Genomic DNA, 23,589 nt, shown 5'->3' on the forward strand with positions numbered 1-23,589 from the left:
TGGATATTACTCAGATATATTGGGGTTTATATATGATATAGAAATATATATTACAATATTTATTTAAATAGATTGTTAAAATATTAACATAATACTAAAGCTAAATATATAATAAATATATTTAGAGATATATAAATATAATAAGTATATAAACATTTTATATACATGTAGAGAATACAGTTAATTATGCATACACATAAATGTACTTTTTATTGCATATATACTATTCAAATATGCATTCTATATATTCATGTTTATTTATATATAAAATATTAATATATATACATAAATATTAAACATGTATATACATAAAACTGCTGAATGCACTCTCACACATCCAGTTTAAAAATAATAATCTATAGAAATACATTTCCACACACAATTGTGTTATTGCCTACTACTGGATGGTACAAATTCACATATATTTGTTATAATTAATATAAAAATAATATAATAATATAAAGGAATTTAGAACACCAAAGACAAAATGATAGAGCATTGTCTAGAATTATATGTTGTTTAGAAGTTGTCTAGAATTATATATTATTTACTGTATAATTTATTACAAGGTGGGATCATCGTGGTGTCCTGGGCAGGGCCAGGAGCTGCATCCATGATCGTGGTGGGTCCCATCCCACTCAGGATATTCCATGGCCCCTGGGGCAGAGCTGGCCCCGGGCAGCCCCTGCTGTCCCCTCTGTCCTGCCCCTGGTGCCGCCTGTCCCCATCCCACTGCCAGGGGATTCTCCCTCGTCCCGCAGGACAAGCTCCCCTCAGGCCCTGGCGTTGTCCCCGAGCACAGACTCGCTGCCGTTGTGCTGTGTCTGCTCTTCAGCACCAAACTCCTGACTCAGGATTGAGCCTAAAGGATGGGCTGTGGGATGGAACGGGATGGGCTGTGGATTGGCATGGCACTTGGGATGGAACAATCTTCTATTAGAGCATAACACCTCAGAATTTCCAAGCTAATTTAAATCACTTGGAAATATTTTACAGCTCTCAGGGCCTTTATAGAGTTGGAAAGCAGGGAGAGGACTGAAGTCCAGGGTGAGGGGCCATTTTGGGAAGGAATTCTTCCCTATGAGGGTGGGGAGACCCTGGCATAGGGCACCCAGAGAAGCTGTGGCTGCCTCATTCCTGGAAGTGTCCAAGGGCACCTGGGATAGGGAAAATGGATGATCCTGAAGGCCTCCTCCCACCCAAACCATCCTCGTATTCCCTAAGTTGGCAGAGCCCTCATCGAACAGATAAACAAAGGGGATTCTCAGGTCAAGGAAACTACAGCCCAAATCCCATATCCCTGTGCACATACCAGGGAAGGGAGGGGTCCCCACCATTGTCAGTAAAGGAAAATTTAACAAAAATTACTTTTATCACCTTTTCTTCCTGCTGAGACTCAGGAACTCAGTCTTAAGACTCAGACTTAGGGCTGAGGGTAAGCAAAATTGGCAGGACCTGGTTTGGGGTGTCTGGACAGAAAGACCTGAGCAGGTCCCAGTGGCAGCAACTCCTGGACTGGTTTTAAGACCAAGTATAACTTGAGAGAGCCTAGGGGAGGCTTGGGGGGGGTGTTGTGTACAATAATTCCAACTCCAAGTCAGGTTTTATTGATTTATTTAATAGGAAGCTACAAACCAGAGTTAAAATTCCTACATTATTCACATAGGTCAAGTTTCTAAAGTTCATTGAAAAAGGACAGTCCAGAGGCCAAAGGGGCCAGAAAGCCAGACCAGTTCAGAGCAGCTGGTTTAAGACTTCAGCCAGGGCCTTCTCACTCCATGGATCTCCCAGGACAGGTGGAAAAGTTCCTTCAGGCTCCGTGGGAAGAGACAAGAGCAGACAAGTGCAAAGGCAAAGTTCTTCCAAGATTACAGGTGAAACCGTACCCAGCATTCACAGCTCAGTAGGAAGGAAGGAGCTGGGAACACCCACCTGGAAAATTACCCCCATTCACTCCAGGAATTACAGAGAAAAGATTCTTACCCTTCCCCTATCCCCAACACACAAATATTTACAGAGACACAACCAGCAAGAAGTAGAGTTTTACGCCCTTGCTGAGGGCAGGAGCTGCTGCTCTAGCAGGAGAATCCAACTCCCTCAAAAGTCACCAGGAATGTGGCCTAAAGGGATGGGAAAGTTGCAGGTCAGTTAAACTCTTCCTTGATGGGGGTGCAGCCTGAGAAGAAGCTGATGGTGCTGCTCAGCATCTTCTTCCTCTTCTTCCCAAAGGGGTTCTGGTTCTCCTGGGACTCCTCATCCCTCCCAAGCAGGGAGGCAGCAGTGCTGGGAATCTTCAAGAGCACTTCCTGGTCTGTGATGTCCTGCAGGACCTGTGGGAAAGCAAGGGACAATCTTTGGAGTTAGTCACTGAAGGAGTGACCTGCCAGAGGCAGCAGGCAATAGCACCAAGTGCCAGCAGGCCAACCTCAAGAGTTGCTTTTTTTACTTAAGTCAGGAAAAACACGTATTTTTTGACAAAATATCAAGATCCAGCAGGAAGAGAAAGCAGTTGGAATAATCAGATAAGGGTATTTGTTTAGCTGAGGCAAAATGAGATGTGTCAGATCAGAGAGCACAACAGCTTGAGATCACTTTGAACATGGACAGATGTGGTTTCATCCTGCAAGATCCTCACTTCCCCTCTTCTCCTTGCTGAAGGTGCTGCAGGAAAATGTGGCAAGCCTGTGGCATCATTTCAGTGTGGAAACAGGAATTCAGCACACTCTAGAACTTCCACATGAGCTGCCTGGAGCTGTGCAGAGTTTTCCAGCAGCAGCTTCTCCTCTGGGGTGATTTCCCTCCAAGAGCCCCCATTCAGCAGCTCTGCTCTCCCCTGGGAATACCTTTGAGGTTGGAGTGACACACACGGGCTGGAAGAAGCTGTTTTCTGCTTTCACCTCCGTGGGGTCTTCCAGCTTCAAGGACCCTTCCGAGTCCCTTTTGTGATCATCACATGTTGTGGTTTCCTGAGGGGCAGCAGAGGGTGAAGCTCTTGCAGAACATCCATCCCCTCCCTTCCCACCACAGCCCCCTGCTCTCCAGCTGGGAAGTTTTCCACAGTACAGGATGCTGCAGCTCAGGCTAGGCCTCCGTAAATAGGCAATAATTAGAGCATTATGGGATGTCCCTGCTCCACACCTCTAAGATCTAAGAGCAAAATTCCCACCTAGGAACATCTTTCTCAATGAACATCAGTTTCTCATGGACCTTCCTGCTGCTGTAAGTCCCTCCCCAAAACATCCCTTCCATTCTTAAAAATAAATCTGGGAATTGAGAGTCAAGGCTTTGTGTTGTCTGAAGCCAAAGACACAACTTTAATTTACTGAGTCCAAAAGGAAAATTGAAATTATTTGTCCTCAGGTTTGTGGATGAGAAGTGGGAACATGAAAACCTTTGCTGTGAATCTCCAAATGTCTGTGCCGAAAGGCAGAGTCTTGTCCTGCAGTGGAAAATTGTCCTCAGTTACCAGAGAGGCACTAATTAGTGACATTCACTGAGTTTTGGCAAAGTGCACATGCTCTGCCTGGACAAACTATGCTTGTGTGGGAATCATCCCTTCATCCGGCTTTGTTCCTGCGCAATCCAGGCCCTGCAGCCCCTGTGGCCCCCCAGAGCCAGCAGCACTCACCAGGCCCCGGTCCCTGTTCCTGCACATGGCTGTGGTGCAGCTGCAGCCGTCGGTGCATGCCAGCTTCTGCTTCCTGCAGCCACACTGCCTGTTCCCACAGCGGCCCTTGCACGAGCACTGCAGAGGGAAGGGGGATCCAATGGCCAGGATGCTCCTGGAATGCTCCAGGTCCTGGCAACTGTGGCATCTCAAGGATAGGGACACCCCCTTGCTGCCCCTTGTTGTATTTTGCTGCCAGTCCCATATCTCAGAATAATTTTCTTTCTAATACACAGAATAAAATCCTTCCACCTACAGATCCATCTTCAGGATCTATGGCTAAGTACCCTCAGTTACCCAGTGCCTGAGGTTATGCCAAAGGATCCCAGTTTTTCTGCCACACTTCCACAAAAAGAAGGAGTTCCCGCCCCAAAAGCCTCAAGAATTTTCTGAGCCACAGGCTGAAGCTCCAGACTGACACAGACAGATGGAAGCTGAGGCTCTATCAGGACTGGAAGCTGCAGTTTCCCAAAGGGAACAAGGATCCACAACAGGCCATCTTTTTTCCTGTTTTTTTTTTTTTTTCCCTAAAATTGACTCCCTGGATGGATCTGGCTGCTGTTGGGACTATTGCTGAAGAAGAGGCCAGCTCAGGCATGGGCAGCTGGACAGAACCTGGAGAGGGTGACTTGGACAGGGAAAACCTGTCCAGGAAGGTGTTGCTGACTGCAGACAACCTTTGCTGTGTCTGTGGGAGGGTCCCAAATATCCCCAGTCATCCAAACAACCCATTCCTGCCACTTGGAGAACAGCGGAGACATCACAACTCACAGCTCCATACCCAGTCTTTGGACACAGCAAGTGATTCCCTAACAGACACTAGATCAAGGGCAGCTGGATCTTACCCCCATGCTTTTCCTTGCTCCTCTGCCTGCTTTCCCAGGAAGCCAGTCAGAATCCTCCAGTTCCCCAGGGTCAGAGAGCAGCTCCTCCACATCCATCTCGGGGCTGGGTGCTCGGGGCTTGGCCGTTGTCTGCCGGCGACCCTTGGGCTGCAAGACAGGAGCACGAGGGGTTAGGCCACCAAAAATCACACAGATCCTATTTATTAATAATTATTATATTTTAATAAGGTTTTATTAAGGTTTTCAGAGTCCCTCACAGCCAAGAAGGTTGTGGAGGGAGGGTGGGAAAAGAAAGAACCAATTGGCAGGATTGAAAATTCAATTTAAACTGATAATGACAAATCCTTGGAAGTCTGAGTTGTTGTCACATCACATGACAGAAAACGAGTGTCACACTCTGCCCAAAGAGTTTTAAAGAATTTCTTCCTCCCGGCACAAAGATTTGGCTCTTTGCAAAGCAGCAAAGTTTGCTGTGACACACATGCCTTGCTTCATGCTACAGAAAAACAATGTGGATTGTGAAGAAGGAGACAGAGTCAGAACTACAATGAGGAAACAGGTTTGGGGGTTTGTTTGCCTATTTTTTTTAAATCAGAAAACTAATGCAAGGTATTTGAGTCTTCTAGAAGGGACTGAAGGGGCCACTTCAGTGAGCAGAACTTCAATGACTAGAACAAGTGTCTGGTAAAAGCAGCTCAGGAGAAAGAAAAAAAAAAGAAAAAAAACAACCACCCACACTATCAGTAGCCAAGATTAACTTTGGCAAAGAATTCAGGTGCAATACAAACTGCAGCCTCTTACTTTGGGTGGAACATAATCAAAAGAAGAGTCTGGGGACTCAGGTGGCCTTTGCTGGATGTGCCGGATCTTCTGGCCACTGGCAACTTGGAGGAGCAGCAGTTTCTGTCAAAAGGGACAAGAATTAGCTCTACAAATCCATTAAACCCAAATGCCACAAGGTTCTGGTGGCTGTACAAGGCTCTACCTGTTTCAGAGTGTCATTCTCCCAGAGGAGTTCCTGGTTCTTCTCACAGATCTCACTCATTTTTTCCAGCTCTTCCTCCTGTTTGCAGGACAAGAGGAAATTTGTTTCATTGGAGATAAATAAGAGAAAATCCCCCAGGGTTATTCCTGCACAGTAACCATCCCATGCAGACTTCTGCAAAGGGGACACACAATCCTTCTCCTAATTCTAGGTATGCCAGAGGATCCCACCCCTCTCCCAGCCACAACCAGTCACCGCACCTGGAACCGGAGTCGCTCCTGCAGTTTTTTCTCCTGCTCATTCAGGGAATCTTCCAGTCTCTTCTCTGCTGCTTCTTTCTGCTGCAATTGGCTGAGCAGGTACAGAACCTAAAAGCAAGTTGGAATAAACAGGGGTGAATTCCTGAAAGGAGCACTTGGCATCAAAGTCCAGACTCAGGGAAATTTCCTGCCACTTTCAGCTCAATTCCACCCTGATGTACTTGAAAAGTGATCTTGTGCTCAGGTGTAACCTCCTCATTTAAAGCAGAAGGAAAGCTACTGAATAAACACAGAGATGTCTTTGGTTTTTAATGAACCATCTGCAAAAATCCAACAAAATTTGCTATTCAGCACCAGCTTTATTTCAGCACATCCCCCCTCGTCTTCCTCTCTGAGCAGACCTAGAGATCAGATTCCAAGATTTCCATAAGCTGTAATTCACCTTTTCCTGGTGTTGCTGTTCTTTCACCAAAATCTGATTTTGGAACTCTGTCTCCAGCTCTGCTATGTGGTTTCTCTCTTCCATCAGCACCTTCTGCACGTCAGAACAGCTGGCCTGGCTGTGCTCCAGGCTGCTCTGCAGTTTGCTCTCCTGTACTTTGGAGGATACCAGCTGGAAAACAAGAGCAAGAGATAGCTTGGGAAAGGAATTCTCTGCTGGGACAGGGGTTGCCTGCTGGGACAGGTGCTGCAGGGTGGAGGGGAAGCACCCTTGTAACTTCTAGCCACCCCAGGAACTGGACCAGCCCTCAGCATCAAGGAAACCAGTCAGAGATTCAGAGCCAGACACTTCGGAAGTGCAAACCAGGGAGCTGAGGGCCTTGTTCACCGTTCTGAATTCACCTCCCTTCCTGCAACACTCAGAGTATTTTCCTTTTGACCATTTTCCTTTGATTTCCAAGTACCAGGGAGCAACAGGTAATTTTGTTCTTCAGTTCCTCTTTCCCTGATCACAATTTCTCAATACTCCCATTTCTCTTTTTCCCATCTCAGCATCAATTCCACTGCTTCCCCTGACCTCAACCAGCACTGCCTTTGTCTCCCTTCTTGTTCAGGAAGCATTTTAGATACTTTTTCTTCTCTTCCACTTTTGAGATTTGTTCTTTCCTTTTCCCATGCAAACATTTAGCTGGTATCTCCAGACCCTCATCTATTCCACCTCCATCTTCCCTGTTTTTCAGATTTCACTCCCCAATATAGATTACAAATAGTAATACAAACTGGAGAAGGGAATAAATCTCATCCACTACCAGAGGGCTTTACTCAAATTCCTTTGGTAACTTCCTTTTATTTGTGGCTAAGCAGACTTACAGCCTCTGTTTTCAGAGATAGAAGAGAAAAAATCCAGGGTTTACCTCTCCCAGCAGATACTTCAGAGCACATTTGGCTTCCAGGATGGTGGTAATGCTGTCCCAGCGCTGCTTGGCCCAATCTCCATTGTCTGCATCCAGGAGTTTCTGCTGCAGATCTGCTATCTGGGCACTCCTGGGGAAGAACCCATGGATTTGGGGTTACTACACAGGAGAAAACCATGGCTGGTTTCTGGGCTAATGCTACTGTTCCCAGAATACTCAGTAAAATTGTATAAGTTGAGATTTTTGCTGCTCAGTAGAGCACCTAGAGCTTGTGTTGCTCCCCTGGAGAGTTTTGCCTCCAGTCCACATTCCCAAATAAAAGTGGAGGTTTTTACTCCCGAGGTGCTCACTACCAGCTCAAAACACCCATTCTTAGTGCCTGAGTATTTTCCCCACATTTCAGAAAAGTACCAGCCAGGAAAACCCCACACCTTTCCCTCATCACTTCCAGCGTCATTCTGTGTGTTTTACATCCTCTTCCACCTCCCAGAGAGCTGGTATGGAAATGAGGGAAAACCCAGAGGCAAGGCTGTGTGGATGAGCTTTGTGGAAGCGCCTTACCTGAGTTCCATCTCTGTTTGCAGGCTCTCAATCTGCTTGGAGATGGAGAGATCCGTGTCTGGAGCCTCCTGGTTGGACACGGAGTACGTGCGCCTCTGGAATCACAGCACACGGATCCAGAGCAGGAACAGGGAGGAAATCACACATTTACAGATATTGCAGCTAGAAAAGCCTCCAGGCAGCTCTCCATAGCTTCAATTTCATTGCTCCCTCCCAAAATCCTTTGCTAAGGGGAGCGAGCCACTCACATCCCTCAGAATCCTTGAGGCTGGAAAAGCTGTCCCAGAGCATTGAGTCCAACCATTCCCCCAACAGTGATGGGTCACCCGTGTCCCCAAGTGCCACATCCAGACATTTTTTGGACTCTTCCAGGGATGGTGATTCCACCACTTCCCCAGACAGCCTTTTCCAAAGCCTGACTGCCTTTTCAGGGAAAAAAAATCCCAAATTCCATTAAGCAACAAGTTCCTTTAGCACCTCTTGTCCCTGTGTCAGAGGACAAGAACATTAACTCTTTCTCCCAGAAAGATAGCCAAGGGTAGGATCCATCCCCACCTTCTGAGGGAACAGGAAGTACTCCTACTCAAGTAGGAGTGAGAATAATGAATCTAATATTGCTGAAGAGCCAGAGGAGTGGGGTGGGAAAATGGGAATACCCCTCTTACCCGGAGCTTTGGAGGGTTTTCTCCAGAATCTTTCTTCTCTTTCAGCTGAAGGAGCTCCTTTGCCAGGATTTTCCTGTCCTCCAGCAAGTCTGCCAGATGTCTTCGAGCTTCCTCAGTGCTCACAAGAACCTCAACTTCATTTGCAAGCCAGCTCTGGAAAAATAACCCCCCAAACCCAGTGATTGAGCTCAAACCCAGGACTGAATCCTCTGTGAAGGCATTTCAGAGAAACTGAATAATCCCATTGCAATTCCCTAGTCCTCCTGCTGTGCTCCAGCCACCAAGGCCAGCAGCACCCACCCCAAATCCTAGTTTGCCCAGTGCTGGCATGCAAAAATGCTGTTACCCACTTTGACTCGTGCAGCAATTCCTCCCATGCCCCGATTTTGGGTCTCCTTCCGTTTATCTGCTGCCTCCTTCTGCTTCTGCAGGGCATCCTTGAGGCGCTTGTTGGCAGCTGCTGCCTGGAAAAGATGCCACAGGGAGCTGAACAGGGACTGCAAATCATCTGCTACAGCTGGAAAGAGCAGGGATTCCCAGCCCAGGGCAAACACTGCGACAGTGACAGCATAAGGTTAATAAATCTCAAGTTATCCTGGTTTAACTCAAGGATTCCTGCCCTTGATTTATTTCCTTTGCTGCCATTCCTCCTTTAAAGAAAAGCTCTTTCTAAGCCTGAAGGTAGAAGAAAACACCCAAAACGAGGGGTTGAAGGTGCATTTCTTTTACAAAGCCATCCTGAAAAGATTTTGAACTGTAACCTTGTAGATCCACCACCCAAACTCATTTCCCATTTCCTGCCTTGGACATCTGCATGGATTTACCACAGGAACCTGGGACTCAGAATCTTTGGCCTTTAAGGAGCAAATTTAACTGGGATCCCTGAAAGGCCCCAAGGCAGAAATGGGGATTTCTCCAGAGAGGAAAAAGCTTTTCTTTTTCTCTGGAGAGAAAAAGCTTTTACAGAGAGAAAAGCTTTTCTTTCCACACTCTAAGCTTCCTCTAAGAGGTTTCTGTGTATCCTGTTCCTTCCTTCAGTCCCCACTTGTCAGACTTTAGGGATTGGTTGGGAATTTGCAGGAGACGTTGGCTCCTCACCTCCTCTGTTTTGCGCCGGAGGACATTGGCCTGTTTCTGGAAATCCCTCTCCAGCTTGAGGAGCTCATATTGTCTCTTACGGTCCTGCAAGGAAAAACAGCTGGAGGTCACATTTTCTATGACAAAGGAAAGGCTGCAGCCCCAAAATTCCAGCCTGAGCATCCCAAGGGATTGAGGGGCAGGAATTGCTGTGACACCAAACTCCAGGTGTTTGCTGGCCATTACACTCAGCCACCACAAGCACCTGGATGTTATTAACCAGCAGATCAAACATTCCTTTGGAAGTTTAAGAAACTCCCATGCTAAGGCCAAACCCTACATCTTTACATCATTCAAACATTGACTATTTTTTCTTTCTGCTTTAGCGCAGGGTCACAGCTGTGGCAAGAGCTTGAAGATCTCCAGCCACAAACAAGTCCAAGTGGTGAAAAGTGGCAGCCACATGAGCCAAACTTCTTTTCAAAGCATTCCCAGCTCTTCTCAGATGCTTCCGAGTTAAAGAAACCTTGCAGCAGCCCTTTGGAGGGAGGAACAGTGTGAGGGGCTTGTTTGCTCACCTTTTCCTTCAGCTGGATCACTTCCTTGTCCTTCTGCTGCTTCCACTGCCTGAATTTCTCAGTGTCTTCTTTCATCTGACGCATCAGCTGCACCCTTTGCTGCTTCATTTCCTGCAAAACACCAGTGGCTGGAAGAATTATCCAGGACTGACAGCCTAAAGAACTTCAACCTCCATTCCCCTAGTGCCTGCCAAGTGTGGTGGGTGGCAGGGGGAAAATCTTACTGTGCTCCCACTCAGGACACTCTCAAAATGCTAAAAAACAGGGATTCTTTTTGGCATAAAGGGAAGACCAACACAGGCACAAGTTTAGGGAAACCAAAGAGGAATCAAACGACTTGATTGAGGCAATAAATTAGAAGTACTAAAAGATACTCTGGACTCTTTTTCCTCCCAGATCTCAGTAGTCACCTGCCTATTGTGGTCATGTAGCCAAAGGAATCTTGCCAGAAACTGCTATTTCTATCTGACTAAACAAAAAGTGGATTCCTGTTTGGGATTTCTGGGATTCCTGTCCGGGACCTGCTTTACCCACCACACTGGCTCAGGTCAGAGGTCCTCGTTGGTTACCATGATCTCCTGGTTCAGTTTGGACACCGTGCGCTCTGTGGATTCCTTCAGCTTCAAGAGTTTGGATTGCTCATTCAGCTTCTTCTTGAGCTCATTAATTTGTGCTTCCAGCTCCTGGAGCCTTTTCCTGCGCCGCTCACTCAGCCTGGAGAGAAGCAACAACAAATCCTCTCCTCAGCTCCAGAGACTGCTCATGAAAAATGTCACCTCTGTCACCTTTTCTGCTGATAAAAGCCCACAGGATGATTTCTCTGCCGCTCCTGGCACTTTTACCTCCAAAAAGCTTTGACAGATCACGGAAGTGCAAGACATTGGATTTTCAGACACATTAACAACCCCCAGAGCTGCAGGCAAAGCCCTCTTACTTGGCCTGGTTGATGTCCTTCTTTGCCAGCTGCAGAGCAATGATCAAATCCTCCTTTTCCTTTTGCAAATTGCTGACCTCCAATTCCAGATGCTTGATATTGGTCTATCAAGGACAAGAATAAATCTCCAAATAAAAACCTTGGAAAGACACCTGAGGCTTTGTGATAGAGAAATCTTGAAAACCTTATTCCTTCACAGAGGCTGTTAAACCACCTTATCTAAGAGCAGCCTCAGGGTCACAGGGGCTGGCCCAGCACGCTCTGGAGCTTCAGAGGGCACAGAGTCACTGGGGCCACGTCCTGACTGAATAATTTCAGAGATGGGAGATCCCAGCACAGAAGGGAAAACGGCCCAAGGGAGCAAGGACCCAAGCTTAAGGAATAGACCCAAATCAGAAGAGGCTCCTGAGGACAGATGTCCTCCCTTCCCTCTCTAGCAAGAAATGTGAAAAAACAAACTGACCAAGGAGGATTTCAGCTTTACCTGGTACTGTGACTGAATGGGCCCCAGCTGAGTATCATTTTGGGACATTTTTTTGGCCAGGGCCTCTTTCAGACTCAGGGCTTTGTTGAGCTCCAGCAGCTCCTTGGAGAGTTGTGCCTGGCGCAGGGCGTGTTGGGTGCTGAAGTCGTTGGAGGCTCTCTTGGATTCCTGGTCCTGTTCTGCTTCCTGCAGAAGACACAGCCTTGAGGAGAGGCCAATCCAGAGCTCCTCAACTGCACCATCTCTGTTTCTACAGAGCGCTTCAAATTCATTTTTACGTAAAAAAGTCAGATGCAGAAATGAGAACCAGTTCTTGACCCTGAACATGTTGAGTTTAAAACAGCACAGGCAAAAATGATGTTTTATCAATTTGAGTTAGTATTGGAGTTAGAAAACTAGCAGGAGGGAGCAGATTAAAGTGATGAGGAGATAAAACCATGCCCCAGTGAGGTGTGCATTGCTGAGCCCCTCACTTACACCTGGAGAACCCTGTTCAGAGTTTGGCAGCTCTGCAGCAGCTTCTGTGGTGGCAGCATTTTCACTCTGGTGGACAGAGAGAAGAAAATTTTGGTAAAAAGGGAAACATGAAATAAAACGAAGGAAATAACAGACTGTTAGCACATTATGGCAAAGCACAATGTGATTCTCCTCTGGCCAGAACTTCTCTAGAAACAGAAGACCATCATCCTCATCCTTCAGGAATGTGAGGAAACTCTTTCTTGTCTAGTTGGAAAAGCCATTCCTTGAAATTTTCCCTGAACTCCAGCAGAGAGAGCAGGAAGAGGAGGAGAGAACAGAGGAATGTCCAGTGAGGGAGAACTGAAACTCCTCCATTAGACAAAAGCCTGGAAGCTTCTATTGCTGCAATTTACATTGTCCATGAAAATCACCAAGTTTAGAACACTTCATCCAACTTAGGGACTGTAAATCCATGCCAACCTCCAGTATCAGGTTTTTTCATGTAGACTCCTCTTTCTACCCCACCCAGGAGCAGCATAAGTGGCCGTTCTGCAGCATTAAAGCACAACAGGACTGTTTTGAAGTCAATCTCAAGAGTCATTTCACACTTTCAATTCCTGGGCTCCTTGAGAGAAACTGTTGGGGTGTAACCCGAGATTTCCTGAGTAAGTTGACACAAATCCCTCCTCACAGGGTGCAGCCTTACCTGCAGCTCAGCCAGCACCTGCTGCAGGTTCTGGATCACCTCCACATTTTCCTTTAATTCCTCATCTTCCACAGTCTCCACCAGCTTCTGCAGATCCAACTTGCACCTGGAAACATGGGAACAAGCCCACGGAAAGTTTGTGCCAAGGAAGAACAACCTTCCCCACTCAACTGCTGAATTAATTCTGGATGGACAAACCCCCAGCTGACTGGATCCAGTTTAGTTTATCCCACTCAAAACATTGAATTCCCAAGGACATTATCCCAGGAGAAGGGTGTAGGGACACTTACACAGCATGGTGTTGGAGCTGCTCTAGTTTTGCATTCATCTTCTCATTTTCTTGCTCCATCTAAAAGAAATCAGAATTATACTGATTTGTAGAAGATAAGAATCCAGAAATCTGCTGAGTGATTTGCAGCAAAAGATGAGCAGTGTGAAAATCAATGCACTGAAAGATCCTTCATGGTCAGGGCCACCAGTTTGGACTTCCCAGCATTTTTTCAGGGATAGACACTGCAGGCAATAGGAAAAAAGCAGGGTGGGGAAGGGAGAGCACAAGTGTGCAAATGCTAATTAAAATATTAAAATAAAAATTTAAAGTATTAAAAAGCTGAAAGATTCAGGTCTCTTTTTTCCACAAGGAAACTAAAGGCCAACAGATTCTGGCAGGCTTTTGGTTCTGACTGATTTGGAATCAATGTGAAAGGAACACTTAAAAGAGATTCTCAATATGTCATAAATACAAGAGCTCCCATTGATTCAACTCCCAGCAATTTAGAGCTCTCCTGGGATAACTGAACTTACCAGGATGATCCTCTCCAGCATCTGTGCTGTTTGCCCAGCAGCCTCACTCAGCCCCTGGCTCAGCTTCTGGTTCTCCTCCTGCAGGGACTGATTCTTCTCCATCAGGGATTGGAGGCTCTCTGAGGGGGCCAAACAACTGCAACAGCAAGGAGCAGTTGGGTGTGAGTCTGGGCTTTGGGACAGCACAGAAGTCACCTCCAAAACTATTATGACTCCCTAAATAATTTACAATAAATAGCCCAGAATGGTTTGGGAGGGAAGGATCCTAAAGCTCATTCAGCCCCACTCCTGCCACAGGCAGGGACACCTTCCACAGACCAGGCTGCTCCAGGTCCTGTCCAAGCCTTGGACACTTCCAGAATACAGAAAAACCCTCCGAACAGAGGCTGTGAACTCCATATATTTGGTTTTGAAACATCCCCAGAACACAACACCTGCACAATCCAGCTCTGTCCCAGATTTTGTGCTTTTAAGGATAATGGAGGCAGAGCTGTCTCACATTTAGGGATAGAGGGGTGAGGAGAACAGGGGTGGTTGGGTCTCAGAGACAGGAATTTATTGAGGAGGTGTTTCCTGGTTCCTCTTACTTCCTGCAACAGATTTTTGCAGTCATGAGGTGTTTGCTATAAAATTAATATCACAGGGAATTCCAGTAAGGATGACAAAAAGAGGTGGGGGGAAAAGCAACCAATTTCTCCCCTCACTCCACAGTACTGCCCAAAGCTAAGGAGATCCAGAGACTTCTCTGGAGTGTGATAAATACACATCCATAGGACATTAAATAACAAATCTTACTTGATAGCCACGGGCAGAGTCCCTCCATGGGCCTGGAGCAGCAACACCTGGAGCTGCTGGACCTAAAAAGACAAATAATTATTGCTTGTAAATGTAGCAGCTCCATGGATCCTTGGTCCTCCTGACTCCCCTGCTCCATAATTCCCTTTTAACCACGGTCTGTGGAAAGGAGTGGTGTTGTTACAGAATTTCAAGTAATTTACTCCTCAAATAAAGGGTTTTTCTTTTCCCTCTGGGATCATCCTAGGGGAAATTCTTCCTTTTCCCACCCTGCTGGGCAAGTGTCAGGGAGGCACCAAACCTCTGTATTTCTTATTATGCCTGTAGCTCACCAGGCAATGATTTGTAGGGTTGTTGGGGGTTAGATTTGTTTCTTTTTGACTTATAGAATTTTTCCCCATAAGTTGCTAGGAGACTAATTACTGGGTACTTGTGAATACTTGACCAAAACAAAGAAGTGGCCAAAGGAGAGGGTAGCACCGGGCTACACCCCTTGTTTTTGGGTCTCTGGGAGTTGATAACTCGAGTTTTGGGGCAGTTTCCCTCTCTCTTGCTCTCAGCATTGGAGAGAGGACGGTCGAGCTGCTGCTTGCTGTGGGAAGAGTTCACTGTCACCACTCTATCCGGACCTGGGAAATCCACCATCCATCTGCTCGGGTGCCCAGGAACTCTGAGCTCGCCTCCTCCTGCCCTGCTGGGCCGGCCCTGTCGTGCCGTAGCGGCTCCTTGGGCGCTTTGAGGCCTTCTCCTACTCTGTAGCCCCGCCCTGCTGGGGCATCCCTGAAGTTCCAGCTACCAGCCCGGGATTTTCCACCGTTCCAGCTTGGTCTGTTGGAGTCCCGCAGGGGCACTGAGATCTTTGTGAAAGAAAGCCCTCAAAGCTCCTGGTTCTGTTCATCATTAATGCTGTAGCTGTTGTTTGCTTTGTCGTACTTACCAATGTTATTCCTACCCCCATACCTCTGCCTGAAAGCCCCTTTAATTTTCTAAATTATAATAATGTGGAGGGAGGGGATTTGAATTCTCCATCTCTAGGGAGGAGGTCCTGCCCCTCCCTAGCAGACACCTGTCTTTCAAACCAAGACATGGGCGGAAGGGAAATTTAAACCACACCAGCACTACCACTTTCCTATGGCTACAGAAAAACTCAAAAAAATATCCACGTATCCCCTTCCCCACCACCCCAGAGACAGAGCAACACACATTAGGGATGTTTTGCATTTTTTGTGAGGTTGTGCCTTCCCTCGGGGTTTGCTGAGCTCAGAACCTGAGGGGAACCCCCGTACCTGCTGCTTCAGCTGGTGCAGCTCAGCCGCCTGGGGGTCCACGTTGACAATGGGTTTGTTTTTGATCTTCCTGGCCCTGTCTGCGTAACGTAGAGTGTTCAGGGTCTCCTCCAGGTTGGAATCTGCTGGGCTCACACAGGCAATCATCAGCGTGTGGCTGTTCCCACCCAGGGAGTCTGGGAAGGAAAAGAAACAATGTCAAAGCTGTCAGAGCAACAATGACAGTGAAATGTCATTATTCAAAGGTTCCAACCCCATAAACACATCCCCAAAATGCAGATTAAACAGCTGGACAGTTGTGCCACTCATTACTGTCTCCTCTGCCCACTCAGTTCTGTATTAAAGTGTGTTTTTGAAAACCAAAGTCAGGCTTTGAAACCAAAGATTTCACCCCAGTAGCCTCAGTTGTTGCCCTAATAAATAACTTCTTTATGCCATCTCTGGCCTGGTTCTTTCAGGTTTGCCCCTCCCTTCTCCCCCCACAATAACAAGACCTCCATGAATATCCAGAATTTTCTTAAATTGAAGAAATGATTGGCTAAGAACAGATCACAAAGCTGCACGGAACTTCATCCCTTGGCTTTACACAAATTGGCTCTTTAAAGGTACTGATGAGGAAAAAAAAAGGGCCCCACATCCAGCCCAATCCAGGTTTTAATGAGGTACTTTCAGACTTGGAAAATACTGAAGAGATTTTGCACAAAATTATGTAATTACCATAAAAATCTCAGTAATTTCATTACTAAAGCTGTGCCCAAATTAAAGGTCAACTTAAATAAAATACATTAAGAGAAAAATTCCAGCTATTACAAACGAAAGACCAGATATTCAGCCCAAGAAAACAAATCCCATGGAAGGCATAGGCAGCTGGAGCTTCATTCTGGCTGTGACATCATCCAGGGAGTTGCTATAATTAAGGTACAATTATAGATCTCTGCTCCCAGATTTCTCCTCTTCTTTCTCCCCACCAAAAATATACCCTGAATTTGTCTGGTTTCCTCCTGTCACACAAAGTGCAGGAGAGCAGGACTCATTTTGAGTTCATCATTGGATTTGCAGCCTAAAATAGGAATCCAGGAAAGGCCTGGCTTCAGTGAGGAATTAAATAAACAAATCCCTTTCCAGCAGCAGCTCTGAACTGTGGGTTTTCTTCCTGCTTTGTTATTTAAAAATCACCTGTAAGTTTAGGCTTTTGTCATCACATTCTCTCACCTTGCAGCAGCCTGGTCAGCTTGGAGTCTCTGTAGGGGACAAACCCTCCCTTTTTATTCTCATCTCCCAGAGCACTGATGACATTCCCCAGGCACAGGAGCCCTCTGTTGATGTTGATTCCTGCAGACAAAGCTCACGGTGAGCAAAGCCACCTCAACAGCTCCAAACTCCTCATTTCCTGTCCTTAGTAAAACTTTAACAAGGTTTAAAAAGCAGATTAAAGGGCTAAAGAAGTGCTTTGCTCTTTTATTAACTCCCTTGTGAGAAGAAACCCAAACTCCACCAGTCCCAGCCCAGAGACCTTCTTTGAGCCTGTCTCCCTCAGCCTTGGTCTTCTTTTGTCTCTCAGAGCCAGCAAGATCCACCAGGTGTAGCTTGCAGTGAAAACTGCTATTCCTAGGGCAGAAAGAAATTGTTTCACTCTCCCAGGTAAACTTCTACATAGAAAAGGAACAGCCCCTCTGAAAATTCAGAGAGGCAAAACCTGAACTGCCTTGAGAAGCAGAACTCAGGACCAGGATAAGGAAATTTTGGGAAAGTATCTCTCACTGGCTGCACAATGACACTCACTTGTCATTTTTCTTCTTCTGATCAATGCAGATGGTGAAGATGGCATGGGATCTGGAGGACTGCGAATTCATAGCTGTGGATCCCACTGTTCTGGAGTTGTTCCCCTGCTCCAGGCAGGACACGGTCTCTTGGGCACAGGTGACATTTTTTTCTGTCAAGCCCACAATCTGTAGCCATGAAGGAAACATTGTTTATCCTTGCTTCCTCTTCCTCCCACCCGGGATCAGAAGACTCTCCCTGCACCTCACACTGTGCCAGCCCATTCCTCAGAATCAGTGTCACCTCCAGCCAGGGGTCTGGCATAGCAACTCCCAGGAAAAACTGGTTCTGAATCTCACTTCAGGAACATGGAATCACATCACCTGTTTCTAAATACCCCCAAGTTCCTCTGCCTGCTCTGACAGCTGGGCTCTGGGATGGAGACAGAGCTCCTCAGGGCTGCAGGGACAAATCCATGGATATCCTGGGCCAAGCTGGGAGCTGAGAGCTGTGCCAGTCATAGGAAGGGGCTGATGGGGAAGGGTTTTGTGTGAATAAAGGACTGGAGAGGCAGCTCCCAGAGACACCAGCCACAGAGGGGAGGAGCAGAAGGGATTGGATGTTCTTTCCCTGAGGATCCATCCCCCTGGATTTTTCTGTGCTGTTCCCAACACATAGATGAGCCCCATGCCTCTGCTTTAGGGATGACAGAAAATTCCACATAAACCGCTTCAGTCCCCAGCCCTGGCACGCTCTCCTGCTCCCACACCCAGCAGGGCAGACCTTGATGCCTTCCTTGGGATCCTCTCGGATGCTGATCTGGGAACGTTCTCGGGAGGGGCACAGCAGGTCCAGGATGTCCTCATTGTAGATCTGAAAGCAGTAGAGGAGAAGTTCAGAGTTAACAGCCAAAGAAAGGAACAGTTATGCTGAAATTAGGGCTAATTTGTCAATATATTTTACTCATTTTACCTTTAGAGAGAGATACCTTGGACCAAAAAGAATTGACAAAACCTCCTGGAATCTTAGGGGTTGATTTAATCAATACCTGCTACCTGAAGGGGGTGACCTCAAAGCTCCCTTTATTGCTAATTTGATAAAAACTGAACTTTTACCTCCAGATAAGAAACTTTGAGGACGAAATCCCAATCCTGCCTTTGCTGTTTCTCCTCAAAGAGCAGCTTGATGACCCTGGGGATGACCCCCACGCTGGGCTCATACTCCTGGTTGGCAGTGTAGGTGCCTCCCATGGAATAGGTTTTCCCTGACCCCGTCTGTCCGTAGGCCAAGACAGTGGCGTTGTATCCTGAGGGAACAAAGGGCACCCGGCTGAGTCACATGGGAACAGAAAGCTGCATTTTTGAAAATCACCCTTCCAGAAAATCATCAGTTTACACCAGCTTTAGGCATACATCACAGACAGGAACATTGAGGGGGAAAAAGAAAGGCAAGGAAAACTGCATAAAGCAGAGATAAAATGATTATTTCAACTCTTTAAAAAGATTGGACGTTTTATTAGAGCTAAATAGAAACACAGCACAAATTCTCTGCCATCCCAGCTCCACTGCAGCGTCCTGGAACAGGATGTTTATCAATTCATTGTGTTATTCTTAAGGAGGGAGAGGGATTTTTTATAAGGGCCTAGAGTGACAGAACAAAGGAGAACGGCTTCCCAACGCCCAAGGAATATTGGGAAGTATAGTTCCCTGGGAGAGTGGGGCACAGGTTGCGCAGAGAAGCTGTGGCTGCCCCTGGATCCCTGGAAATGTCAAAGGCCAGGCTGGACGAAGCTTGGAGCACCCTGGGCTAGTGGAAGGTGTCCCTGCCCATGCCAGGGAGTGGGGCTGGATGGGTTTTGAAGTCCCTTCTGACCCAAACTCTTTCGGTATTCCGTGAAAACTGCCTCACACAGGCAGCCTCGGGAACCAGGCGGCCTCAGAGAACACTCCTCCCTCGTTCTAGGGAAAGGAACGGGTTCCAAAAGGACAAGATCTAGGACAAACCTTTGAAGATGCCTCGGACCAGAGGCGACACCGCTGTGTTGAAAACCTCCTCCTGCTCCACGGACGGGTCGAACACGTAGTCGTAGGTGAAGGCCTTGTCATTCCCCACCACGACCTGCGGAGGAGAGGGACGGGGCAGCGCTGGTGACCGCGCCCGGGCTGCGGGACCCCCGGGAGCCCCGCGCTCCTCACCTGCGGCTCCCCGGGCACGAAGGACAGGCACATCCTGCAGCCCTCGCTGGTCTCCTTGGGCACCAGCGGCCGGCAGCGCAGCGCCACACGCACCGGGATGCCCTTCTCGTCCTCCCTCATCATCGCTAGCCTGCGGGAGACGAGCGCCGTGAGGCGGGCCGGGACACGGGAGCGGGGACGGAGCGGGAACCTGGGCCCTGCCCGGGGTGGCGGTGGAGCGGGGGTGAAGCGGCCCTGCCGGGGCTCGAGGGTGGAATGGGAATGGAGCGGAACTCCCGAGCCGGACGTGGGGAGGGAGAGGAGAGAGCCCGGCCTGGCCCTGCCCGGTGTTGCGGGGCGGCCGCAGGACTGACCTGGAACCGCCGCTGCTCGTTCCAATGGCGGCACCGCAACGGCCGCCGTTCAAACCTGGCCGCGCGCCGCCACGGCCAATCAGCGAGCGGGCGCCGGCGGGGCGGAGCCACGGCCCATCGCGAGGCCGCGCGTCACCGAGAGGCGGGGCCGCAGCCAATCGCGGAGCGGCGCATAGGGTGAGGGCGGGGTCAACCGGGGTGGGGGTGGGACGGCGCGAGGGGCGGGGCGGAGCCCGTCGCGTGCGGGTGCGCGAGGCGGGGGGCGGGGCCAGGGCCGGGTGGCGGCCAATCGGAGCGCGGCCGCGGCGGAGGAGCGGCGGCATGGAGGGCCGGGTGCCCTACGACGACTTCCCGGTGGTTTTCCTGCCGCCCTACGAGAGCCCGCCCGCCTGGGTCCCGCCGCACGAGGTCAGCCCGGGACGGGGGGAGCGGGGGGACGGCTCGGGGACGGCGGCCGCGGGGCCCCGCCGAGCGGGGGAGCGCGGCCCGGCCCCGGCTGAGCGGCCGCGCGTCCCCCGCAGCGCGTGTATCACCCCGACTACAACAACGAGCTCACGCAGTTCCTGCCCCGCACCATCGTCCTCAAGAAGCCGCCCGGGGCGCAGGTGAGGCGGGGGCGCCGTGTGGCGGTCCCGGACGCGGTCCCCACAGCGTTTCCTTGGCAAAAAAAAAAAAAAAAAAAAAAAAAAAAAAAAAAAAAAAAAAAAAAAAGGGCGTTGGGATTGCGATATTCCCGACTGGCAGCGTCCTGGCGTCCTGACACAGGGAACTGCTTTGCCAGGCTTGGGGCGGGCAGGGTGGCAGATTCCAGGGTTGTGGCCAAGGGGAGTGGTTGTTCCCGATGTGGTGTCTTGGGATGTGCAGCTGGTGGAGGATGGGAGCGGGGGCCCCTCAGGTGTTCCCGGTGGCAGGAATTAGGAGAGAGGGCCTGGTGCTGCTGCCTGGCAGAGCACGGCTTGGATCTAGCCGGGAGGCAGAGCAGGGAGGAGGGTTCTGGGGAACTGGAAAGGCCATGGACAGGGAGAACTTGTGGGGATGGAAAGAGAGCTTGCCCAAGGGAAGGGTCCTGGTGACTGCATTTCGCTGCTGATTTTTCCCACAGCTGGGCTTCAACATCCGGGGAGGAAAAGCCTCACAGTTGGGAATCTTCATCTCCAAGGTGTGTCTGTCCTTATGCCATTCCTGCCCGGATCCCGCCTATGCCGGTGGGAGCAGCTGAGCCGGCCGGGTGTGCAGGGAGGCTCTGGCTGCCTCACACCCTCTGAGCTCGGGGCTGGGATTTGTCACAAAGCCCTCAGAAGATCCTGCATCACTCCCTGATCTCTTCCCAGCCCCTGGAATTGCTCCCCGGGGCAGTGGGGGAGGGGAGCTGTGCGAGATCCACTGCTGCCATCCCTGCTCTCCCTTCCTAGGTAATTCCCGACTCAGATGCTCACAGGGCTGGGCTGCAGGAGGGGGACCAGGTGCTCTCAGTGAACGATGTGGATTTCCAAGACATAGAGCACAGCAAGGTGAGAACTGGGGTGGGGAAGCCACCTCCTTCCAGGCTCTCAGCCCAGCACAGAACCCATGGAATGCTCTTTCCTTGTTTTCTAGGCAGTGGAGATCCTGAAGACGGCGCGGGAGATCACGATGCGCGTCCGGTACTTCCCCTACAGTAAGTGTCCAGTCCTGGAATGCTCCTTGGGAAGCAAACTTCCATAAATCCCTGCCAGGGCAGGTCAAGGTCACTGACTGTTGATTTGGGATCAGGCACCACATCAGGATAATGAGGCCTGGCCTCATCTGCCCACGTAGGAAAACCCGGAGAGCAGGAAGGTGGGATGGTTGGGGAATGGAAAAATTAACTTGGAGCTCATAAATTTAAGCTAATTATCCTTGAATAACATAGGAGTGAGCTCTGGCACAAGTGCCAGTGGTGGTTATCCCTCCCTAAGGATGTTTGAACTGAGGATGAAGGGAAGGACTGGGTTCACTCCCAGTTTCTGCTTCTGCATTCATAAAATTCCAAGATTTAACAAATTAAAAAAAGGGAGAAGTCAAGCCAAACAAGGATTCTTCATAAAATGAAAGCGGCCATGAAGAAGAAAAAAAAAGCAGTAGGGGAAGAGGGGATTTCAAACAAATCATTTCAAACAAATTATTTTGTTCTAAATGCCTTAAAATCACTTAAAATGACTGGTGGGGGTACACTTTTAAAGCCAGAGAGTCTGAAACACTGCCTCCACTTGGGAATGTGTGTTTTACCTGAAGATTTTAGGTAATTCCCCCTGGCCATTCTCTGTCCTTGTCCCTCCCTCACAGATTACCAGCGGCAGAAGGAACGGACAGTTCACTAACAAGGAGTTAGTCCATCCTGCCAAAACCTCACCACTCCTTTTTCCCAACGTCTGAGATGACTCCTCACGTTTCAGCTTTCACTGGAGGTACCACTGTCCTGCTCAGGATCAGCTCTTTCCCATGTGGAGAGATGCCAAGTGGCTCATTTGGCTGGAAGATGGATGGGGATTGAGGCTGTGCTCCTGGGAATGGGTGTTGGGAAAAGCTGGTGTGAAATGGGTTCTGGGGGCAGCTGCTCCAGCAGGATCCAGATTTTAGCAAGACTTAAGTGAGTTCTGGGCTAGTTCTGGATCCCTTGATTCTGGATCCTTGTTTGTTGAGCATTCCTGAGCAGAGGACAGGCATTGTCCTCCAGGAAATTCACCTGTTCCACTCTCTTGTGCCATGGAATTATTTCCTTCTCTGTCCCACCTCTGCTCTGCATTGCTGGGTTTGCTGGGAACTCCAGGAGTAAAATCCAGCCCCAGTCCACGCACAGCTCTGGCTGTTTGTGGTCTTTGCTGATAAAACCCCCACAATATAGGGCTGGGATGTTTGGAAATGTTAATTACTAAGGAAACATGTTAATTATCAGCAAATCCAGGGGCGATTGCCTGGTGGGATCACATTGTAATGGCTTCAGGACAGCCCTGGCTCTTGTCTTCTCTTTCTTGTGGTGTTTTCCACTTTTTCTGTAAAAACAATCAATAAATCAAGTACAGCAGCCTGAATTCAGCTTATTCTCACTCAGGAAGTCTGTGTGAAGGTTGGGATGTACCCACCATGAGCACCATTCCAAGGAAATGCTGGGACAAGGCTCAGCTCCAGCCACCCTTGCAGCCTGCAGGAGAAAATGTTCTGCAGCTGTTTCAGGGGCTTTTTCCATTGACTCTGCTGGAAATCAGCCCCTGATTAACCTGGAATGTGTTCCAGTGCCAGGAAGGAGCAAGGCAGGATTTTAGCTGTGGTGGCACCAGCACAACTCCAGGAGCAGGGCAGGACACTGAGCCAGGCTGGGAGCGAGGAAAAAACACTGAAAAAGAGGTTTTCACTCAGAACTAAAAATTACCTTTTCCACCAGGGGAATGAATATCCTGGAAGCCCCTGTAACACCCTGGGAAGAGGAAGGAGACCTCTCTGGTCTCACACTGGTTTCCCAGGATCTCCATGTTCCATAGGAAAATAGGAGCTCTCTCCACAGGGAACTGCAGAGACAATTTCACTGTTGAATTTATCCCTCCTGCTTCAGAGCATTACCTGGCAGGAGCTCCAGGAAGGTCTCCCCTGCTGCTCTGGGCAGTTCCTTCCAGGGAATGACTCAGGTGTTTTCCTGCTGACCTGGCTGACAGGAAAGAGTGGATTCTTTCCCAAGGCACATTCATGTCTTGGATATGTTAATTAGCAAAGCATTAAGGCCACCGGATTTCATTTCATCCTCCAGAACTTGAGCAGTTACTGATTCCTGGTGGGAAAACAACAGCTCCAGCAACACTGGATTTT

General features: G+C 48.8%; 2 protein-coding genes across 2 annotated transcripts; one reads left to right on the forward strand and one right to left on the reverse strand.

The window, feature by feature from the left end:
• Positions 1–1,603: 1,603 nt before the first annotated feature.
• KIF4A (kinesin family member 4A) lies at positions 1,604–19,840 on the reverse strand. The gene is made up of 31 exons (XM_063421874.1): positions 19,771–19,840; positions 19,418–19,547; positions 19,226–19,340; positions 18,338–18,528; positions 18,006–18,095; positions 17,244–17,410; positions 16,975–17,069; positions 16,674–16,793; positions 15,462–15,637; positions 14,176–14,237; positions 13,381–13,516; positions 12,867–12,925; positions 12,577–12,682; positions 11,889–11,954; positions 11,412–11,597; positions 10,928–11,031; positions 10,563–10,707; positions 9,994–10,104; positions 9,437–9,520; positions 8,689–8,802; positions 8,339–8,491; positions 7,674–7,768; positions 7,113–7,242; positions 6,200–6,370; positions 5,758–5,865; positions 5,498–5,575; positions 5,314–5,415; positions 4,513–4,659; positions 3,629–3,745; positions 2,844–2,966; positions 1,604–2,330 (listed from the first exon to the last, which is right to left on the reverse strand). Exons 2-31 carry the CDS (start codon positions 19,538–19,540, stop codon positions 2,145–2,147), a joined length of 3,660 nt encoding a protein of 1,219 aa, XP_063277944.1. The 5' UTR covers positions 19,541–19,547; positions 19,771–19,840; the 3' UTR covers positions 1,604–2,144.
• Positions 19,841–20,017: 177 nt separating this feature from the next.
• PDZD11 (PDZ domain containing 11) lies at positions 20,018–22,824 on the forward strand. Its single transcript, XM_063421774.1, has 6 exons — positions 20,018–20,178; positions 20,292–20,375; positions 20,873–20,929; positions 21,183–21,281; positions 21,367–21,427; positions 22,075–22,824. Exons 1-6 carry the CDS (start codon positions 20,092–20,094, stop codon positions 22,107–22,109), a joined length of 423 nt encoding a protein of 140 aa, XP_063277844.1. The 5' UTR covers positions 20,018–20,091; the 3' UTR covers positions 22,110–22,824.
• Positions 22,825–23,589: the final 765 nt, after the last annotated feature.

Source organism: Prinia subflava, chromosome Z (assembly GCF_021018805.1).
Source record: "Prinia subflava isolate CZ2003 ecotype Zambia chromosome Z, Cam_Psub_1.2, whole genome shotgun sequence".
Taxonomy (NCBI): Eukaryota; Metazoa; Chordata; class Aves; order Passeriformes; family Cisticolidae; genus Prinia; species Prinia subflava.